General features: G+C 49.0%; 5 protein-coding genes across 5 annotated transcripts; 2 read left to right on the top strand and 3 right to left on the bottom strand.

Moving 5' to 3' along the window:
- Window positions 1-286: 286 nt before the first annotated feature.
- On the bottom strand, window positions 287-10,933 carry EURHEDRAFT_516294 (Pkinase-domain-containing protein; the record flags this gene model as incomplete). Its single annotated transcript, XM_040786467.1, has 13 exons — window positions 287-547; window positions 602-779; window positions 828-916; window positions 968-1,953; window positions 2,005-2,215; window positions 2,265-3,498; window positions 3,547-3,625; window positions 3,686-3,711; window positions 5,635-6,509; window positions 7,616-8,346; window positions 8,402-9,779; window positions 9,960-10,235; window positions 10,928-10,933. The coding sequence occupies 13 exons, from the start codon at window positions 10,931-10,933 to the stop codon at window positions 287-289; spliced, it is 6,330 nt and encodes a 2,109-aa protein (XP_040637720.1).
- A 1,906-nt stretch (window positions 10,934-12,839) lies between these two features.
- Window positions 12,840-13,370, bottom strand: EURHEDRAFT_516293 (mitochondrial 54S ribosomal protein uL11m; the record flags this gene model as incomplete). Its single annotated transcript, XM_040786466.1, has 2 exons — window positions 12,840-13,172; window positions 13,242-13,370. 2 exons carry the CDS (start codon window positions 13,368-13,370, stop codon window positions 12,840-12,842), a joined length of 462 nt encoding a protein of 153 aa, XP_040637719.1.
- A 215-nt stretch (window positions 13,371-13,585) lies between these two features.
- On the top strand, window positions 13,586-15,476 carry EURHEDRAFT_413632 (survival factor 1 family protein). Its single transcript, XM_040782213.1, has 5 exons — window positions 13,586-13,941; window positions 14,004-14,219; window positions 14,282-14,706; window positions 14,763-15,139; window positions 15,194-15,476. Exons 1-5 carry the CDS (start codon window positions 13,922-13,924, stop codon window positions 15,290-15,292), a joined length of 1,137 nt encoding a protein of 378 aa, XP_040637718.1. The 5' UTR covers window positions 13,586-13,921; the 3' UTR covers window positions 15,293-15,476.
- A 2,280-nt stretch (window positions 15,477-17,756) lies between these two features.
- On the bottom strand, window positions 17,757-18,428 carry EURHEDRAFT_539688 (uncharacterized protein). Its single transcript, XM_040787366.1, has one exon. It carries the CDS (start codon window positions 18,286-18,288, stop codon window positions 18,058-18,060), a length of 231 nt encoding a protein of 76 aa, XP_040637717.1. The 5' UTR covers window positions 18,289-18,428; the 3' UTR covers window positions 17,757-18,057.
- Window positions 18,429-19,193: 765 nt separating this feature from the next.
- On the top strand, window positions 19,194-21,017 carry EURHEDRAFT_516291 (flavin-containing monooxygenase; the record flags this gene model as incomplete). The annotated part of the gene is made up of 4 exons (XM_040786465.1): window positions 19,194-20,026; window positions 20,077-20,610; window positions 20,664-20,818; window positions 20,881-21,017. The coding sequence occupies 4 exons, from the start codon at window positions 19,194-19,196 to the stop codon at window positions 21,015-21,017; spliced, it is 1,659 nt and encodes a 552-aa protein (XP_040637716.1).

Genomic DNA, 21,017 nt, shown 5'->3' with positions numbered 1-21,017 from the left:
AAGTAGATAAGATGTTCGTGGTGTTGATGTCGGGAATTTATATTCAAGTCTTGGCGTTATCGAATGAGTGAACCTAGACAAACAATATCATACGTGTTGATGCTCCTTTGCAAGTCAAAAAAAGAATAAAATGCAGAGTATATAATGGCCAATGCTATCATACAAAAATGGGGCCTAATATTAACATCGAAAGAGAGAAAGAAATTAAACCTCCAACAACCTCAAGACAACCCTTTGTCCCAGTTCCAGGCCCAACCCCAACAAAGACAAAATACAAATACACGCACTAAAAGTTGATAATAGACGTCGATCCAGACCCCGATGCCGTCAGAGAATGAATACTGCCTGTTGGCGCGCTGCCATTCTCTCCCCCGTTAGCTGCTTCTGCCCGTAGATAAGAACCTCCTTGGCTTTTATCCTCGTCGCCACTTAATCCAGGCATTGGGAGGTCTTTCTTTCCATTGGATTTGTAGTAGAGGATCATGTCGCCTGAAGTGCGCCAGATGTGGTTACGGATTGTTGCTAATGTCATGTTTGGGGGGATTAACTAGTCAAGTTAGTTTACTGCGACTTGACTGGGATCATGGGAACGAAGACATACCACGTTCTGACAATATAGTTCCAGGTACTCCTCTGGCTTCAGCGCATCCTCCACTGGCTCTTCAGTGAAGGTTGGGTCGATTCGTTCGGCGACGTAGGCGAGTACCTTCTTGGCACGTAGCATCCTGTTCGCATTCAAACGAGAGTTGTTATGGTTGCTAGGGCCATTAAGAGGGGGTCTGTATGGTCAGTTGTGGCTCAAGAATATATCAAGTATAGGAACTTACCCGTCTGGCTTAACTACTGGTAGCAGAAGATCATCAACTGGTCGCAAAGTAAACGCCACCTTGACAGGATCTTTCTGTGGCATTTGATCCTAGTTACTGTTAGAAGAAAGTAAGAAGAAGTATTGCAAAATGCTGCTTGCCTTCAAGAGAAGCTCTGCGAGCCATAGAGGAATCGACTTCTCCAACTGGTCAATTTCCTCACTTAGACGACCAACGCTCCCTCTGTACAGATCAGAAGCAACTGCTGTATCCCCAGACTCCTCCTGTATGAAAACAGCTGTATTCGATGGAATATTCAACACAGGGGTCTCGTTATTAGGGATAGGCGTGATAGCTGAGGTCAAATCCTGCCCAGGGTTCGCAGCGAGATATTCATCATATCCATGTCGAATCCGCTCGATAAACCCACTCAAATTGTTCTCAAACACCTTTTCCTCCTTGACAGACGAACGATCAGATTCCTCCGGCTTCTCCTTCTCTTCCTGAATCTGTTGCTGCGGCTTGACTTCTGACGGTGTCCGGCCGAGCTTTCCCATGCGGAATTTCTTACTGAACAGGGAGCTTCCCTTCTTCTTATCTTCCTTGTCTGGCTCGATGGGTGAAAGCGGAAGAGCTGTTGGTGTTTGATCGCCCTGGCTGCCTTTCTCCGTCTCTGCGGTTTGCATTTTCGATGTGAAATAGTCGCTGGACCGGTCTGACATAGAGCTTCGGGTAGCATCTAGTGTTTGCTGGGGTGTAGGCGATGCCAAACTGTCAGCAAATTCTCCCAAACTAGGACCGGGTGATGTGCCCAGGTTGTTGCTATTGCTGCCACCACCCATAGATGATGACAGAGTCCCTGGGGTATTGGCGAACCCGATACCAAACCCGGGAGTCGTCGGACTTCCAAACATATCACTACCCGCCCGTGGAGTCGTAGGAGAGGCACTGTTGTGAGGAATCGGAATGTTCAAGCTCCTCGGTACATCTCCTGTCGGGATATCCAAAGGTGATAGGTTCGCTGAGTTTTGCCGTGCCACTTCCTCGCCCTTCATGACTATTTCTGTGCGATAGTCTTGGTCTCGATTAATTTCTGCGTCCACCAACGGGGCGAAGAGCCAGCGCAATATCCACTTTCCAAGGTTGACTACATAGGTTAGCACAGAACAAAGAGGGCCCAGGGGAGCAGGATACGCACTTCTTTGGTCATCTCGGAGCTCTGACCGATCAGGCAGATCAATCTCATCTGCGTATGCCTCTGCATCAAAACAGCGGTTGAGTTCCAAAATAACAGATAGTCTACCCGTCCGAATGTCAATCGTGCACCAGTGTGCGATACTCTCCGTAGTGTTGATTTCGGCTTCAACATCGTCCATATGACGCTTGCCAAACGATTGAATCGGGGCACACTACTCGCTGGTTAATGACAATATAAAGTCTGACACTCAAGTAACGTACCTTCAGCAAATCCCATAGTACAACTTCTCCCGCACTATCCTGGGTTAATGTGCGTTTCCTGTCATTCAACATGAGATGCTTGATTAACCCGTTTTGGCCTTCGATTGTCTCGTCTGGCAATGTCTGGATAGGCAACGTAAGTTCAAGTTCGTCCTCTACCACCGACTCAATGGAAGGTCTCCCTGGCGGCACGTTCGCTTCAGGGAAAGTCGAGGTGCTTGATAGGAGTAGAACGGAATTGTAAGGGATCTTCTTTCGCTTTGCTTGCGCCGCGTTGGCAGGGGGCGGACTCGCGGTACTTTCACGGTCATCGGACGATGGCGGCTCGATCTCAGCGGTCGTGTCGATGTCAAGCCAGCGGTTAATGCTAGATTTGGGAGTAGCTGTCCAGAGATAATCCCCTGCAGCCGCTACCTTAACCACCCCTTCGTTCTCCTGCAGTGCTGCGACACAAATTCCCTGTTCGATATCTGCAGAGTTCCTGGTATCGGTCTTTGCGACAAGGCCGGAGCGATCGCTAGAGTAAAAGACGGATAATTGCGGATGGTTTGAGTAGAGAGACCAGACGCTGTCGTTATGCATCGTCAACGTGTGCATGCATCTTCCAGCGGTAAGGGACCAAATCTTGATAGTCTGATCGGACGACGCTGTCATGATCGTATCGCCATCGCGATTGACGAGAATATCGCGAATATTATCCGTATGTCCTACAAACTTGGTAATCAATTTCCCAGACTTTGGGTCCCATACCCTAACCACGCTTTCGGGTCCACCACTAGCCAGGACAGACGACACAGCCCCCAACGCATAAACAGAGCCCTTGGCCGTGCGATCGTCCCCGGACGCATCAATATTCAATACCTCGCCGCCGCCATTCAAATCCCACAGGTGTAGCTTATGATCCAACCCACCCGACGCAACCCAATTGGCATGGTTCCCCGGCGTCGCAAGAGTTTTCACATAGTCGGCATGTTTCCCAATGCGCGCGGGCACATCCGTCGACTCCGAATGAGGTCGCCATAATCGCACGGTCGTATCCGAGGACGCAGAAACAAGGGCGGAATTGTTCTGGGTTAAGACAATGTCGTTGATCCAATGGCTATGTGCTTGTATCTGGCTCCGAAACGTTGTTTGGCCCGGTTGCTTGGAGCCTAGGAACGAAGGAGGCGTTTTGGAGGATAAAGGGCGATTGAGGTCCCAGGAACAGACAACACCATCGCGACCGGCGGAATAACTGGCTTGTTAGACGATAATCAATAGGGATTGTGCGCTGATGGCTCACAGAATGGAATGGTCGGCGTCGACGGTTAAGCCGTTCACGCCCAGCCGATGGCCGCCGGGAGCATCTGGAAGAGGGAGCACTGCCGCGAGACGTTAGCTTGCTCTTTCCATTGAACCATTCTCGTAATAAGCAAACTCACCGTATGCGACCCTCTGGTGACTAGGTCTGGGGGCCATACAGAGGATTGCGCGCGAAATTCAACGGCGTGGTAGAGGAAGCGGACGGGGACGGATTGCGGAGGAAATGAGAGCGGAGGTGATCCGCGATCAGGCGCAGCGAGAGTCAGATGCCATACGATACTGGCAAGCGCAATCGTATAAAGGGCACTATATGATAGGGTGAAAGCAGCAGGTAAGACTCAGAGAATGGAATGAGAGAGGAGAGCGCAGGTGGTTGTTGGAGAGATGACCAAGGCAGAAACAAAGCGGAGATAAGCCCGTCGGGGATTATTTTAAGCCACGAGCGAACCGGGGATTTGATGCACAGATATGCAAGAAAACGAATATGGAAATGGATTATACGTAGATTACTTATAATATAGAAGGGACACTGAGCACGTGTAATAGTTCATAGTAGTCGAGAGAAGCAATGTTGCAGCTGCATGAGATCGGCAAGTATGACGGCTCACTACGGAATACACTTCTATGTCACTGCCTCCTACCATCAACATATGTACAGACTCCCCGTAGTGTGTCTGATAGTGCTCGTTAAGAATACCCCTGGCTTACCCTGGCCCTGATTAACAATGGAGTAAAGAACACAGCGTCGGCCTCTGCGCTGATGTCATATCAAACCATCGCACGTGACCCATAGACAGTCTATAGAACCTAACTTTGTCACTCCCCAATTCAGCTGGCCAGTGGCTTAGTGGTATAGACACTAAGTCTGGCTAGACTGCTGGTGCAGACATCACTAAGCAGTCTGTGGGTTCGAATCCCGCCTGGTCCTTGAACCACAAATCTTGTCTATACCAAGTATCTATCTCTCGCAGGTTTTTCCCCCGATCCTGGGCGGGGTTATTTTTCCCTGCGAAACAACAGGTAAATGCCGGATAGATCCCCTATACCCTCCAACTTTATTGCCGACCCAGACGGTCTTGAACACTCAAGCAGCTTCCCGCGCGGGGGGCTGCCTGTATTTAGATGATTGAAGGTAGCTTAGCTAGATGCCAGGCAGTTCCGATCTGCCCGTCGTATGTCCCGAACCGGGACCAGGGTCTTTTCTGGGGAAAAGAAACCCGCCCCCGACGTTAAATAGATACACACACACACACTCCCCAATTCAGTTCAACTCAACGGAAATTAAATACTAGAATAAGCAAACAACAACCATGGCCATTCCCCTCGCCCAGATAAAACCAATTTACCCCCCAAACACCCCGGACCCATCATCCGAATCCCCGACCATCCAATCAACCATAACGACTCTAAATCTCCAACCGCACGTCGAAGGCGGCTACTTCGTCGAAACCGACCGCGACACACTGCGCGTCCCAAACCCTCACCCACCCACATCGCAAAATGACACTACTCGCTCCGCTAGCACCTCCATCTATTACCTCCTCACCCCGCGCTCCCCGCTGGGCGCTTTCCATCGGAACGCCAGTCGCACGGTGCACACGCTTCACCGCGGGAGAGGGGTGTATGTCATCTTGCATGCAGATGAGGAGAGTGTGAGGAGGAATGGGGGGAAGGCGAGTGTTGAGACATTTGCGGTTGGGCAGGGTATTGAGAAAGGGGAGAGGTTGCAGTGGATTGTTGAGGGGGGGAAATATAAAGGGACGTTTTTGTTGCCGGATGATGGTGGGAGTTCAGATGGGTTGTTGATTAGTGAGGTTGGTTTCCTTTCTATCCATGAATGTGGTTGTTTTGCTAACGTTGGTAGACTGTCGTCCCCGGATTCGAATTTGCAGACCATGACTTCCTCCGCTCCGAAAAGATGGATGAGCTCCTCACCCCAGATCAAGTACAGGAATTGAACTGGATGCTCCGAAAAACAAACTAGTGTACAAACCATAAACATATTGTATAGAGAATATAGAATAATGTACATGTTTATTCGCTCTTCCCCCGATCCTTCCCCTCCAACGTATTCCATGTAAACTGATAACTACCCAAGAATATAGCCCCTCCAATCCCAATCCACGCCACACGAGGCCCAATGCCTCTCCAGAAAGCCCCAACCCCTTCCTTCGAAATCTCCTGCACAACGTCCCTGATCCTCACCTTCGCACGCTCACCAACAGCACCATCACCCCTCCTTGCAAGCATAACCCGCGTCTTAATCACATCCAACGGCGTCGTCAATCCTGCCGCAATAGCTCCAGCAACACTACCGAACATTGCACTCGTGGACGCGGGCACTTGACCCTCGGTCCCAGTAGGAACAGCCCCAGACGCAGCCATCCGCTTAGCATACCTCTCCTTCATCCCCTCCCACAGCGTAAACTGCAGGACAGTAAATGGAATCTCCCGCGCAATAGTAATCCCCGCACCGCGGTACAACTCCCTCACCACCTGCCCGTACCCATGCGCATTTCTCAGCGCCAAAATATCCTTCAGCGCAAGCAAACTCGACCCGCCGAATAACCCCGCCTGTGCGCGCTGCTTGATAACCTCCGTGGGAACCCGCACCGCACAAGCAGCAATCTCACCCATCGACGAAGCAACAGAGTGTGTAAGTGTAATATGTGTCCGCGAAGCTTTCTCAGAGCTATTGGGAGGAGGTAACAGCGAGCGTTTCACGCCGTCGTAGACAATGAAGAATGAGGCAGCTGATGGCGCAGAACCAAAGAGGACGGAGGGGAGGCCGGCATAAATGCCGCGGACGGTCTGGCGGAGGGAGACTTGAGATGCTGGTGCGTTTGTGCTGGGGGCATGGCTTCGGGCTTTTTGGAGACGGGTCTTGATCGTGTCGAGGGGGTAGAGGGAGCAGTCGACCGTGAGGCCGGCGACAGCACCAGACTAGAGTGCAAAATATCAGCTCGCTAATTTTATATGGAGGTATATAAACGGATAGTAACAGCGTACAAGCAAAGATCTGGTCCAAAGAGAGACCAATGGCTCTGTTTCGTGCTGCTGAGCCATGGTGGGATGCCTATCGAGTCAATGATCGGTTGAACTCAAGCTTCCCCAGTTAGAAACAGTAGATCGTGAATCGTGATCTTGTGTAGCAAAGCTTGAAATGACAAAAAACCAGGCTCTCTTTACCAATTGAGCGATATATGAACCCGTGCGTGCCGCAATGGAGTTCTTGTCAACTTTCGGCCGCGGTCAAGTTGATCAATGATTAATTTCTTTTGACAGCCTCCGATAATCGGTTTGTCTAAACTCCGCAATCTCCGCATTGGCCTTACGTCAATTCACACACAGCGTACTCTTACAGAGCAAGCTTCAAGCATAGCATTATATGTAATTCCAATTTATTTATAATATCTACCAGCCCCTGTGTCCTTCCGTATGCAAGTAGGAGCACGAAAGAATGGACAATGAAAAAAGAACGAGCCCACGCCCCAGGCGAATCCTATACACACGACAGAAGCCCGGGGGAAATGGAATGGGGGAAATGGACCGGAAACGAGAAAAAAGGAGACAAGCGAAAATCTAACAGCCCAGCCTCTATCCAGACAATAACCATAACGCCAGAAGGGGAAGAAGAGGGTTGAGCGAACTCTCGCAACCAGTCTTGCCAGTTGCGGAACATGATTAAAAGGCAAGCAAAACAATGGGAGGTCAGATATAAAGACAGATGTGGACCCCAGTAGTGTATCAGACTGTACAGAAGCAGATTAAAAAGGAGGAAACAGAAGCGCAGAACACCGCCCAATAAGCCAAAATAAGTAGATCAATCGATCCACGCTGGGTCGAAAACAAGCAAGAGACGATTAAAAAAGGTTAAACAACGAGCCAAAGGATGGCAAAAGGTAGCAAAAACACAAAGCGAGGGAAACTGGGTATTTTTTTTTTCTCTTCGAATATGGACTCGCACAATATGGAGACACAGGATTTGGATCTGGTGACGATGAGATATATTACTTGCCCTTCGCAGCCTTGCTGGCTTTGCTTGCAACGGGGGGGGCATTGGAGGGCGGTTCCAAGACATGAGTATGGTTCGAAGCTTTGACAGTCTGGCCTGTCGTCTCGTCTTGCTCACAAACCTGGATATTGCGGACCCAGTCATCGCTTAGGACTTCATCCAAAGTGGCGCGTTGGCTCACGGCAACCTTGAGCATTCGGCCAATGATATACCGGCTTTCACGGGGAAGAATGCGCAATAGCCTCCAGGGGCCCTTGATGACCTCCTGGCGTTGGACATTCGACTGGGAGTTGGGTGGAAGCGGGGGCGCCTCTTTGCTCGTGGTGCGCGTAGGCTTGTTGTTACCGTTACTGGTGCCGTTACTAGGAGTCCTGTCTTGGGGACTCTCGGGGGGTTGGTTTTCATTTTGTTCAGATTTAGATTGGCGTTGATCCGAGCGTTGAGCACTATCTGACTTGCCCGATGACACGTTTTTATTCGTCTGCGATTGCTTGTGCTCGTCATGAGTAGAAGAGGGAACATCAGTGTTAGACCTGGTTGGACGATGGCGTCTCGGTTCGGCATCAGGTACGGGCGTTCCTGGCGTCGGAGGCGAAACGAACAACCGGTACGAGTTATCATTGACCCGTGGCTGCTTCCAGGGAAAACGTCGTAAAGTCATACAGCAGAAAATGATCGCTAATGACCAGATGTCCGTGGGCCGCGGATCATACTTTTTCTCGTCGTAGACCTCGGGGGCCAGATACGGGTCTGAACCCACAATCCCTGTGAAGCAAAGTGAGCCTAGGTTCACTAATAAGCAGATCAAGATCGTCCTTACCTGAAGCGGGAACAATGTCGTTTTCAAATGGATAACGGAACACAACCGCACTGCCAAAGTCGATAAGTTTCATGATGCCGTGCTCATTAACAACCACATTGTCCAACTTCAGATCCCGATGGGCCAAACCCATTCCGTGCAGGTAGGCCACACCACTGAGGATTTGTTTGAAAGAACAAGCGATCTCCTCCTTCGCCATCTTGCCGGTCATAACGATGGCAAACAGGTCAAACGGAGCATATTCCATCACTTCATACCAATGACTACCTTCTTGAATGATATCTAGGGTCTCGATAATATTGCCATGGTGCAACGTCGATCCAATACAGAATTCTGCCGTTACCTTCTTGGAATATTCTTTCAAGGTCTCCCAGCTATGGCGGTCTCGGAATTGCTTCACCGCAAATGTGACGCCGTCGGTATTCCGTTTCAAGAGACGAACGGAACCACCGGCCCCGGACCCCAGCACCTTTCCAAGTTTCCCGTACTTGGAATTCAAACCGTGGTCATCGGCAAACGGAACATTGTCGGGTGCCATTTGAAATGGCGTATTCTTGCCAGACGATCGGCTTGACTTCTTGGAAGGCGACGAGGGGGAGTCATTGCGCTTATGCCGGTGGTGACCAATCTTGAAGAACCGCTTGAGTTCAGCCATATGGCCATGATGCTTGCCATCTGAGTCCTCCCGCCCCAGATCCTTCTTGTGACTTCCAAACAGGTGACCTCGCTTATCGTTTGACTTGAGATCTCCCGCGCTGGAAGAACGTGGGGTTCCGGGACGAAGACTCTGTGCCCGTCGTTTTAAATCGCGACTTCCGAAAATGAATCGAGGATCGAGTTGCGCAAGGTTCTTGGGTGGCGGGGGCCGCTTGCTGCGAGCGTATGGGTCGTTCGGCTCACCAACCGGGGTGATGGCACCGGGAGGAGTATAACTTCCGGTATCGATCTTTCGTGCAGAGGATGGACGGCTCTCTTCCTGGCGCTTCAAGTCTGTGTCGGCGCCAAAGAACTGCAGATGCTTGGTTGCGTCAGACGGGCGTTTCGTAGACTCGCGTGAAATATCGCTTTGTCTATGGGACAAACGGTCGGTTGATGAGGGTCGCGAGGTAGGCGCGCTTTGTGGAGCCGGTTTCTTCTCTGCTGTCGAGCCAGGCGGGGAGGTCTCTGGGGTCATTGGGGTGGACTGTGCTAGCCCTCCCTTGTCGCTTCCGTTGATGCTGACAGCACTATCGCTCATCTTAGTGTCGTGCGAATGGGTAGCGGCCGGGGTGAGAGGGGGGGATTGCATGGCTGATGCGTGTGGGGAGGCGCGTGGGGAGTGAGGAATGGAACCATTAGCTTCTCGAGTACTGCGATCGCTGGATTCTCGGGAAGCGACCTGCAAAGGGAGTTAAAGAGTCAGCCGTCTTTCCACGTCACCAAAGCCATGTGTCAAGCAAGTGAGATCATCCCGAAGAATGCGACCAGAGGAATTGATGGGAGAACGGACAGTGTCCACGACAACATTTTCTCAGCTGTACAACTCATACGTGCATCAAACGGCAAACTGCATACATACCCTTGAAGACGGCAAAGAGACAGGCTCGTAGGAAAAGTTCCGAAGTCTAGACTCCTGCAGGTGGGAACGTTGGAAAGTAGCGGCCAATGTGCGTATTTCTTCGTCGGACGTTTGGTTCGGGATCGAAGAAGACGGTATCCCTTCAAGGGCGGAGTCCTGAGCCGATGGAGACTTGACAGATGGTTCAATCTCCTCCGTGACGGACGAAAAGCGAACTTGACCGGGTTGTGATTTTGACTTGGAGTCTGCGTCAGACTCCTCCGGGATTTGAGCGTCCTGCATGTGGACCGGGTTCTGGGTCGCTTGGGATACTGATAAATCAAAAACCTAGATTAGACGATGGCTTTGAGGGAGGAGGGTGCAGAAGGCAGGGCAAAACAGCAATGCGCACCTGAATCCATAGCGTTTGTTGAACGTGAAAGGTCGGTCGTCGACTCAGACGTCATAATCGTCGAAACCAGCAGTAAACGTTGTGGGACACATGCCCCCTCTACCGATGATAAGCCGTTATAGTTATTTATTTGTAACACCTTTCTTTTCTTTAATTAATTGCTGCAGGCGAGACGAGTGTTTTGAGAACCGCGAAAGACGCAAGCGCAAACTAAATCAGGGATTTGGTGTTCCAGTCGAGACGGATCTAGCGGCAAAGAGACCGTTCCTTTTTCTTCCTTGCAAACCGGGGCCACCAACGCGAAGTAGTAGCGGCGAGTCTGGGGGAGCGACAACGGACAGACGGGACGGGGACCGGTGGACTAGATGGGAAAATGAGGGGAAGGGGAGAGGGGAATAGAGGGGATATTGATCCTGAAGGATTATATTACAAAAATATAGAAAGAGAGGAGAGTGAGGCAAAAAAGAGGATGATGGGAAAAGAGAGGATGATATAGGAAGAGGAAAAGAGAACAGGAAAAGAGCGAAACAGAGCAAGAGCAAAGCGCCCGTGACAATACATAACGGTAAGATACGACAGTCATAGTGGGGGACCGCCAAGAGTAGCGTTTACGTCTTTACCACATCATGTATTTTGGCCTTGGCGTGTTATTTGGGGCAAAACAGAGTCATTTTTACACAGCGAGGAATTCATCTGGAATAAAATGTATCATTATGCACTTTCTCTCGGCAGGCCAATATGTCACAGCGCACAAGAGGGGGGCGAAGAGAACATTCTGACTCTTTTCCGTTACCTTGGCAGTGTTCGGGACCGGGCGGAGAGTATGGGACGGCGGTAATGCTTGGTAACGCATGTGGTATTGCTCGGGGTCGGCGAGTGGCTCCGTGATAATGAACGGGAACTATGCACTACTCCGTATGCCCAAGAGAAATGTACATAATGCGATTATGATATTTATGATAAATATTACGCTATTACATATAACCAACGACTTCTGCTTATACCCGAAGATATTACTGAATTAATGCTCACTGGAAACTACTATGTATGCCTGTCTGTATTACCGGAGCCGTCGTGCCGGCAACCCACCGCGAACAGCCATCATGCTAATCAGAGTTCTGGATTTGACCGTCGATGATTAATCAGTCATTCGTGATTCATATGACATGGCTGAATTGATAAGCTGGGCATGCATATTTATCGAGAATTATTATTTTCTGTATCTGCTCTGTCTGTAATATGTATGCCTACCTACAGATGAAAATAACACTAGTGTACGGAGCACTTTATGTATGATCACTGCACAGCCGAAAAGAGAAAAGTGGGTCTATGCACCGTCATATCACGAACTGCCTCCGACTTGGGGAAGTTTCCCATTCGGGTTAGTCGTTAGATCGTGGAGATCACATGAAGGTGTTTTTATGTATGGAGCACTCTGAAGTATTTGATCTCAATGCGAAGCCAATTGACATTCACTGGAGGTGGGTAAAGCTCTTCAATTTGCGTTACCTTTTACATTATATGGTGCATGTGAGTATCACCTCCACGGAAATGCAACAGTTGAGATGTCAATCCTCCCTGATGATCTACCGCGGGATCCTGTCGATATCCACCCCTGTTTCTACTCCATACGGCTAGCCTGCGCTCCGTGCTGAAAGAAGCATCTCTATGATGAATGCTAACGAATGATGGGGGCGTACTCTGCACTGTACAGTACTACCATCAGTCCAATTACTTCAGAAACTGGTATCATTGGCATGTCCCTGGCCTGCTGCGGCTCTATCGAGGGCCGCCAATTCAATTGGAGTCATCTCAGACCATTTCCAAGAATGTCATCTTCCAGCACTATCGCGTAGGCGAGAGATCTCCGAGATGGGCCGACCCTTCAGGACTAATTATTACTATGCTCACATAGCAGCCCAGAACCTCAAGATTACTAGGAGGTTTGCGAGTAATTTTGCTCTACCCAATTATGTATCTCGCTACTCTAGTCCGTAGTGGCATTCTAAGTACAAAGTATAGCAACTCTCCTCATACATACTTCGTAGCAGCGACTTAAATGGATTACGTGGATTCACATCGGCTTCATAGCTGCCAAGGATGATGCTTATGAAAAGAGATCGGAAGCACAGTACACCATTTGCACGGCCGCGCGGAAACCTGCCAATCGGCATTCCAGTTCCCCCGGGATGTGTACGGAATGTACCCTAGACAAAAGTCCAAGGGACGGAGTACGTCATGTGTCAGATTTTGTTTGCACTCCGGGGTACAACAAACGTCTGCTGTACTCCATACCAGGACAGCCATTCAATACGGAAGGTTGGTATAACCGCGACCTGCAACAAGACACGCTCAATCATATCGTATGCAAATCTATAATACAGTAGTAAACTTTCCATCCCAAACAAACGCCAGCGTCATAACCCAAGGACTGGATATAAACCATATCAGCTACCTCGGTGTACATTATGTCCAGTATATCCCTCCATTTATGGATTGACCTTGATACCCATCGACTTGGCTTGCGAAATTACACTCTTACATAGTCCTTCCATGGACAATCCCGATAACCGCAGTTCAGACTGTTTGATCTGCGCAATCTCGTAGACGTGCTTCAAAGACACTTGGCCGATGGTCTCATGTCCTGGGCTAATGGCGCCACGGACTCGGTTCTTGCGCGGTTCCACGTTTGCAGCCTGCAAGAGTAGCCAGGAAGTAGTGGGCGTGCGGAGGTCAAAGGTGAACGAACGATCAGGACGAACGGTCACACGCGCGGGGACTGGAGTGCCGGTTTGGATGTGTGCTGTGCGGGCATTGAATTCCTGTAGGTAGCCACTCTAGTCAGCAATGGCTCATATGTCTTTCCTCTTGATCTTAACTTCATCACTTGCCTTGCAAAAGTCCATGCTCTTGACACCCTTACTACCCAGAGCTGGACCAACGGGAGGACTGGGGCTGGCTTGGCCAGCGCCAACAATGAGCTTCACAATCTGATCTTGTGCCAATGCCTTCTTTGCCATGATGAGAGACGACTCGAGGTGAGTTTAATAGACTCGGAGAAGTGATAGATGCTTGTTTAACTTGCTTCCCCAGACATTCATCTTTCTCAATTTTCCGGCGGAGTTGCTGCCACCATTAGGTAATGACGACTAGTCCTGAATGGGTTTAGCGTGTACCGTGGTCGCTACAAGCGACAAGCGAGACAACCGCGGCAGTCCGCTAGTTGGACGTCATCCAACTCTGGCAATTAACTGTTCGTCCAGCATATTTGATAATCTGTTGCTCTGGTCGCTGTCAGTAGCTTTCAAACCGCTTGAATTCGTGGAGTATTATTCATCCATTGACAACGAGTTTCCGCATTCGGTTGAGGATCTCCTATCCTGATCTGCTCTTTTGTCCCCAAAGAACTGGACTAGACCCCTTTGGGCCCCGCGCGCTATTGTTTTCCCTTCTTCGTCCTTCCCATCGGCCCAACAACGGGTCCCCGTTCCTTTTTCTTTCCCTCTGAACTTCCAACACCCAGCTCCTTCATATTCTATTCTTTCTCAAGAAATAAATCTTTCTCTTCATCATGAACTGGCTCAAGTCGACGTATGTTCACCCCCTCTTTCCCCGCTCTGCTAAGACGAAATCAAATGTGCTGATTCCTACAGTCTGGCCAGTGTTGCCGGCACGCAGGAACCGATCTACGGCCCTGAAGCCATCCAATCTGTCGCTAAACAGACTGAAGCTGCTCGTTTTACTGAACTGACTAAGGAGGATTTGCGGTGGCGCGCCCTCCAGTACACCAATGTCGAGACCCAGACTTTCTATGCGATGGGCGATAATGGCACTCTGGTGATGGTTCAGGTTATTTACAGCAATATCGTGTGAGCATGCCTTGTTATGATTTGATAGTAGTCCATATCGCTGACTTTGTTGTTTTCAATAGGGGCATCCATACCACCGCCCAGTTCAACTCAAAGATCTTCAACCTCAAAGGCGATGGTCCGCACAACTGGCACTCCGATCCCTTGTCCAACTTCATGTTCGATGAGAAGATGCTCTCGTTTGGCGCCGATAATCTGTCCGTGTCTCTCAACGAAGAAGGCACTGCCTACACTATTCAGTCAGCCGTGAGTGAGGACAGCGTGGTGGACTTGACCTTCACCCGGGCCGCTCCTGGCTTCGTCATCGGTAAGGACGGAACGACTTACTTTGGCACGGATGCCGAGAACCCCTGGGGCTCAATGCATCACGCCTTCTGGCCCCGTTGCACAGTCCAAGGCACCATCAAGACCAAGGAAGAGACCTTTGACCTCGGGGGTCGGGGCATGTTCATCCATGCGATCCAGGGCATGAAGCCGCACCATGCTGGTAAGTCTTCAACGAGATATCCCTGGCATCGTGTTATCAGAGTCTGACCAAAATAGCGGCCCGCTGGAATTTCGTCAACTTCCAAACCCCATCCTACTCCGCCGTCATGATGGAATTCACCACACCTCCCTCGTATGGCTCGACTGTCGTTAATGTCGGTGGTATTGTGAAGGATAATGAGATTGTCTACGCTGGCGTCAACAACACGGCCACCCACACCGACACCGCCAAGGATGAAGAAAGTGAATGGCCTGAGCCCAAGTCCATCAAATGGAACTGGGACGGCAAGACGACAGATGAGAAGGAATTCCATGCGGAATTGGACGGTTCTCTTGGCAAGCGACAGGACCGTATCGATGTCATGGCGGAAGTCCCAGGGTTCATCAAAACGATTGCAGGCAGTGTTGCCGGCACGAAGCCCTACATCTTTCAAGTATGTTTGATTGTCTGTGCTGGTTTGGATTACACATAGCTAATGGGAATATAGTACGCACCGCAAGAAAAGCTTACCTTGAAGGTCAAGGTTGGTGGTCAGGAAGTTGCTGAAGAGGGAACCATGTTCTCTGAAGCCACTTTCATTTCATGAGAAGATTTGGAACGTTATTTTGGCATTCGGTGATGGCGTTTTTACATGAGTTTTGCTTTTGCTTTTTTCAAGATTGACGATGTTTACTCACTTATTAACGCGATCCGAAATCCTAATAATGCACTATACAAGTGTAATTACCTTCTGATACATACTGGTTACCAGCCATTACTTCCCTTTCTCCCACTCCGTATAATGTAGCTCCAATATTTGCGTTAAGCTGTCAAGCCAGCACGTAACTCGATACCAGTGCAGTCTTAGCAAATGCACACGAATCTCTGACGAGATGCTTTGTTTTCGGACAACCTACGTACTCCTAAATACCGAGCAAATCTAGCATCGACACGAAAAAGAGCACACCGCTGAAGCTGTTCAGATACGCACCAGGCGTGGCTGCATGGCAGTCATAATATACCTGACGGTTTCGGTGGCAGAGGTGAATCCTCCTTCATTAATGTAAAACCATTGAGCTAACGACTACATTAGTCCGGTATCTGTGCAACATTAAACCGCCCACTGATTCTCGAATAAAAATATATCCCATTGTGTCACGTCGATTAGACATCCTTTAAGTTATTCCCACCTAAGCGACTTGTTCGTTATCACCGAGATCAGGACCAGTCTGCTCATTCTCGTTATTATCGGGATTACACTGACCGTCGTGGGCGTCGTTGGAAGGAGTAGTCGTCCTCGGCAGTGGTAGGAGTTGTACGGATGCCTGTCATCTACATCAGTGCCTTATTGCTAACTGTCCCAGATACGCGATCTACTTGACAATTCAACATCATAGACTCCAGGCTCAACATCACCTTCTTTGATCGCCTGGCTGCGACCATAATCCCTTCTGGTAGATTAAATTGTTTATCGGCCATTGCCTCGACGCAAACAAATTTCTACTCACCCCCATTTCGTGTAGAGCCACATATAATAGATTGCTGAGTAAACGCCATCCATGAGAACCAGCCAGTAAGTGATAACCCTGTGGTGGCTCGCAGAAGGCATATTGTACTTGACTCCATGAATATCGATGAATCTATATACGAAGCCTTCGGCGAGAACAATTAGTCTGTAGAAAGCAGCGTTTTCCAGGAATAGACCTTAAAGATAATTGATTCACTCCAAAGTCCATGGTGCTGTCTGCGAGCCACAATGGACAAGACCGGAACGTAGTAGTGTAATTTGGTAAGAAAAGATGTGAAACTGAGATGGAAATCATGATGGGGATGGAGGGAAAGACGGAGAAGAAGAGAGGGAGGATAGGAAGAAGAGGGAGCTTAGACGGCCTCAGGAAATTGTATTTCGGGTTGCAGCTGCTAATAACGAATTCTCTGCATATCGTATTATCGTATATACGGTCTAATTATTCTACTACAGATGAATCGCGTTGTAATTGTCATTTTCAGTGTCATTTCCAATAATCAGACTTGGACGCCAAAGATTTCACCTTTGATTGTTATTTTATAAATCTCCCTGTTCAGCTTCGCAGATTCGTCTTGATGGTATTCACCTAGCAGCTCCTTCCCGATTAAGAATTCGTATACATAACCCCTGCTGACATAGCCAACCAAATGCTATATGCTTCCTGTACTATTGCTGTATGAGGAATAGGGTCAAGCAATTCAGTTTATCTAATCGGCATCAACAAATTTGTCTATTCTCTCTGCCCTTTTCTATAGAGAGCAATATGAATTTACCCTTCTTCGGTAAGAAATCAGCCTAAATGAGCTCTCTGGTCCTCCTGGTAACTCATGATACTGTGTAGGTTTTAATCCCATCTTCAAAGGGGCGAGCAAGTACGAACTTCCCAAAAATCTGAACGTCGATAAGAAGGATATCCTTAAGAGTTCTCCATGGCCAGCATCAGCTCGTAGCACAGACTATGTGACCTTTCTTGTACATAACTGCTGTCAACTTGAGCTCAAGTAAATCGACCTTCACTCTTGATTTCAGTGGCAGCCCTGGGCCAGTTGTACTCACAGTCAAATCAATCAACACTGTTAACGGAATATCCGTCTTGGAGGAAGCAGGACCTGAGGTCAGTCGTGAATTAGAACACATAGCGGCAAATATACCGGCGTCAAATGGTCAAGCAAGTGAGTATAAGGGCCATGATACTGCAAAGAAGAATTTACCGAAGCTGAAAGTAATGGCAGAGTACTTGGAAGAATAGTTCACCTTACGGGGTTCGCGAAAGAACTGGTTGTTTACTAAGTTATATGGCAATCGTCAGTTCCATACAATATGTTTGGTGGAATTGTTCGACGAAATCGCTGGTGGGGAGTGTTCTACACATGGGACTGGTAACTCCGAGACATCTAAAGAAAATTAAAAACTGAGGTCGTGCGTGGGGAACAGGCTTGTCTCTTCTTAACATTATATCAGCCCAGGTTTTCAGATTTTATGCCGCACACCATGGCCCTTTGGCTCGGCCTCATTTGTAATTTTCAGACTAGTAGGATACAAACTAGCATAATGGCTTCATCTGTGGTCACATCAGCAGTAGCGTTGCCGACGTATAAGGCATATAGTTTGAAGATGCATTTCCCGCCGATGGGATCGGTGTACTGCGTCCAGTAATACGAAGCTGGCCGGCAGCAAACGAAGAAGGTGATGTATCAAGCGACAAAGTAGCCGACAGTTGAGACACAGAATCACATCGACTTGGTCATCCCGAAGCTGCGTCTGTAGAAGAAGAGCACCGAGAATTTGATCAGTAGGACAGTGACGACGCAGAGGAGAATGTATTCAAATAAACCTGGGCCACTTTAGTGATGTTGGACATGGGCACGGCCTATACATGCCTTCTGAGGCCATAATGTCCGCCTACTTTGATTAGAACTGGGTCTCACGCACAAGATGACATGGTCCCCGACATACCAATGATAGTGCAGACAAGGCTTGCAGTCACAGTCAGCTGCAAAATGAATGGAAATCAAGATTTGATGGTTGTCAGAGGTATCAGCATGGGAAGCACATGCCAGAGCAGCCAGGATCATCCATTTCCCGAGACTACTTTCGTTTGTTGCACTCGAAATTTGGATATAATCGAAACGCGAAAAACATCGCTGCAAGAATATAGACTGTCATGACCGCCGCATTGTTTCTCACAGTTGTTTGTAGAGAGATCAATCCCGGCTGGACCTCCCGCCGCACACACTCTATGGCATTGCTGTCAATTACCATTAGAGACTCATCCGATTTATATGACGATATTCATATAGCAAATTGCTTGCTTATAGGCAATTAGGAAAGGAAACAAATTTGCGATATACATACATGATAGCGATATACACACATGAATCTTCGGGGCCCTTCCATTTATTTTCATTGGCAGCAATCAAAGCTTTGAAAATATGGGGGCGGTTATTAGCTTGATCCTTATCTCCACCTAGATAGGTACGTACACGAATGACGGACCATAACTCGCCTGTAAATATTTGTTTGGCGTGGGCTACGGCCTCGGTGGAGTGGGAATTTTCGTTTGGAACATTGCCACTGTCACCTGCTCATCCAATATGGACGCTCAAATGGGTCTTAGGGCAGTGTTCTTGTGCATTAGTGCCCAGTCGGATCAAGTGAGTTTTGCGCCATCTACCTTTTCAGAACGGCATGCAACGACGTAGCTATTGAACCAGGAGGATTCGCATCCTCGTCCTGCTGAAACGCCGGCTAGTGCTAGAACACGCGCTAATCCAATCCTCACCCACAACGGAAGGAAACGGGAGCCATATCATAAGTTCTCGGAAAACGGGCAGCTTTACCCAATCCGGTAAAACACTATTCTACTGGGTGGGCCACTGATAGCCCTCAAGTGTAGGGACCTTAAAGGGTGCGGTCTGCCGGCACGCACCTGGAAATGGAAAAACAGAGCAAAATAAACGTCTATTCTCGTTAACTGATTATGCCGTCCAACGAGCTCTTCGGTAGTGAGGGTGTCACTGTGGACCACAGCCAATGTGCCTTCAAGGCGCGCAGGCTCCGAGTCGTGTGCATTGGTGCAGGATTCTCCGGCCTGAACTTGGCCTATAAGCTCAAGCACGATCGGACTCTCGATTTCGTGGATTTTACCCTCTACGAGAAGAACGAGGAGGTTGGAGGTACCTGGCTCGAGAATGTGTACCCTGGGGTAGCATGTGATGTTCCTGCTCACAGCTATGTCTTTCCCTTCGAACCGAATCCGTCCTGGTCAAAGTGCTATGTCGGTGGAGACGAGATCGAGCAGTACATAATCAACACGGTGAACAAGCACGAACTCAAGGAAAAAATCGTGTTCAATACCCGGTTGATCAAGTCCATCTGGAATGAAGAGCGAGGAAAATGGAGCCTCGAATTGGAGCAGAATGGTACTACCGCCATCCAAGATGAAGCAGACATCCTTATCAATGCATCTGGAATTCTCAACCGGTGGAGAATGCCAAACATTGACGGCCTGGACCAATTCAGTGGAAAAGTTATTCACACAGCGGGTTGGGATAAGTCCTATGATTGGGCTGGCAAGAAGATCGCAGTCATCGGCAATGGCTCATCAGGAATTCAAATCGTGCCTTCGCTGCAGCCAAAAGCCGCAAAGGTTGTCAACTATATACGGCATCCTACATGGGTATCTGTCAATCTGTGTCCTGGCATCACCAAGGACGGAATGGGAACCAACTTCGAGTACAGCGAGAAGGAGAAAGCGCAGTTCAAGACCAATCCGGAGGCTTTCCTGGCCGAAAGAAAACAAATTGAGTGCTCGTAGGTTTGGTCTGCCTTCGTTCTGACTTGGTATAGCTAATTCCGCGAAGGGTCAACTCTGTCTATCGGCTGATGCTTTCCGGCTCTAAACTAAACAGATTTCTGCACAACGCGACCGAGGAACTCATGCGACAGCGGCTTAACCAAAATCCTGAGCTGATTGAGAAGCTCATTCCTAAGACGGCAATTGGATGTCGCCGATTGAGCCCCGGCGATGGATATCTCGAGGCTATGCAAGAACCCAATGCCGAGTGGTGCTTCGACGAGATCAAGAAGGCTACAGAAACAGGTATCATCACAGAAGGAGGCGAGCAGGATTTTGACCTGATTGTCTGTGCAACTGGCTTTGACACCACATTTGCCCCGGGATGGGAGCTTGTTGGTCGCGACGGTCGGCGACTAGATATGGAATGGAAGAAGACACCAGAGGCATACTTTTCCATATGCGCCGGTGGCACTCCGAACTACTTCATGTTTGCTGGTCCAAATTGCCCAATTGGCCATGGTAGCGTGCCTCAAATGCTGGCCTGGACTGCTGATTATATGCTCAAATGGATCAAGAAGATGGCCCGCGAAGATATCAAGTAAGAACTTGTCCGAGATAAACCCGCTTTATTGCAACTGATGAATCGTCCAGGTCAATCGCAGTCAAAGATTCTGTTGTCTATAGCTATAACCGTAGGGTACAGGCTAATCTGAAGCACACGGTGTGGAGTACTGGCTGCAATGCCTGGTATAACAACGGACGCGTTGTCACAGCAATGTACCCGGGCAGTGTACTTCACTACAAAGGCAAGTCTCGCAGGAGTTATGTCAGAAAGTTTCTGGGATTGATTGCTGACTTTCAAGTGTAGAGGCCATTGAGAACATTCGTGGCGAAGATTTTGATATCCGTTATAATAACAATTTGGATCCTTTTTCATATCTCGGCAATGGCGAACTTGAATGGGAGAGAGACGAGGGAGCTGATTTGGCGTTCTATTTAAAATAA

The sequence above is a fragment of the Aspergillus ruber genome, assembly GCF_000600275.1.
Source record: "Aspergillus ruber CBS 135680 unplaced genomic scaffold scaffold00018, whole genome shotgun sequence".
Classification (NCBI taxonomy): domain Eukaryota; kingdom Fungi; phylum Ascomycota; class Eurotiomycetes; order Eurotiales; family Aspergillaceae; genus Aspergillus; species Aspergillus ruber.
Note: the sequence above shows the minus strand (reverse complement) of the source record. Positions and strands in the feature narration are given on the sequence as shown.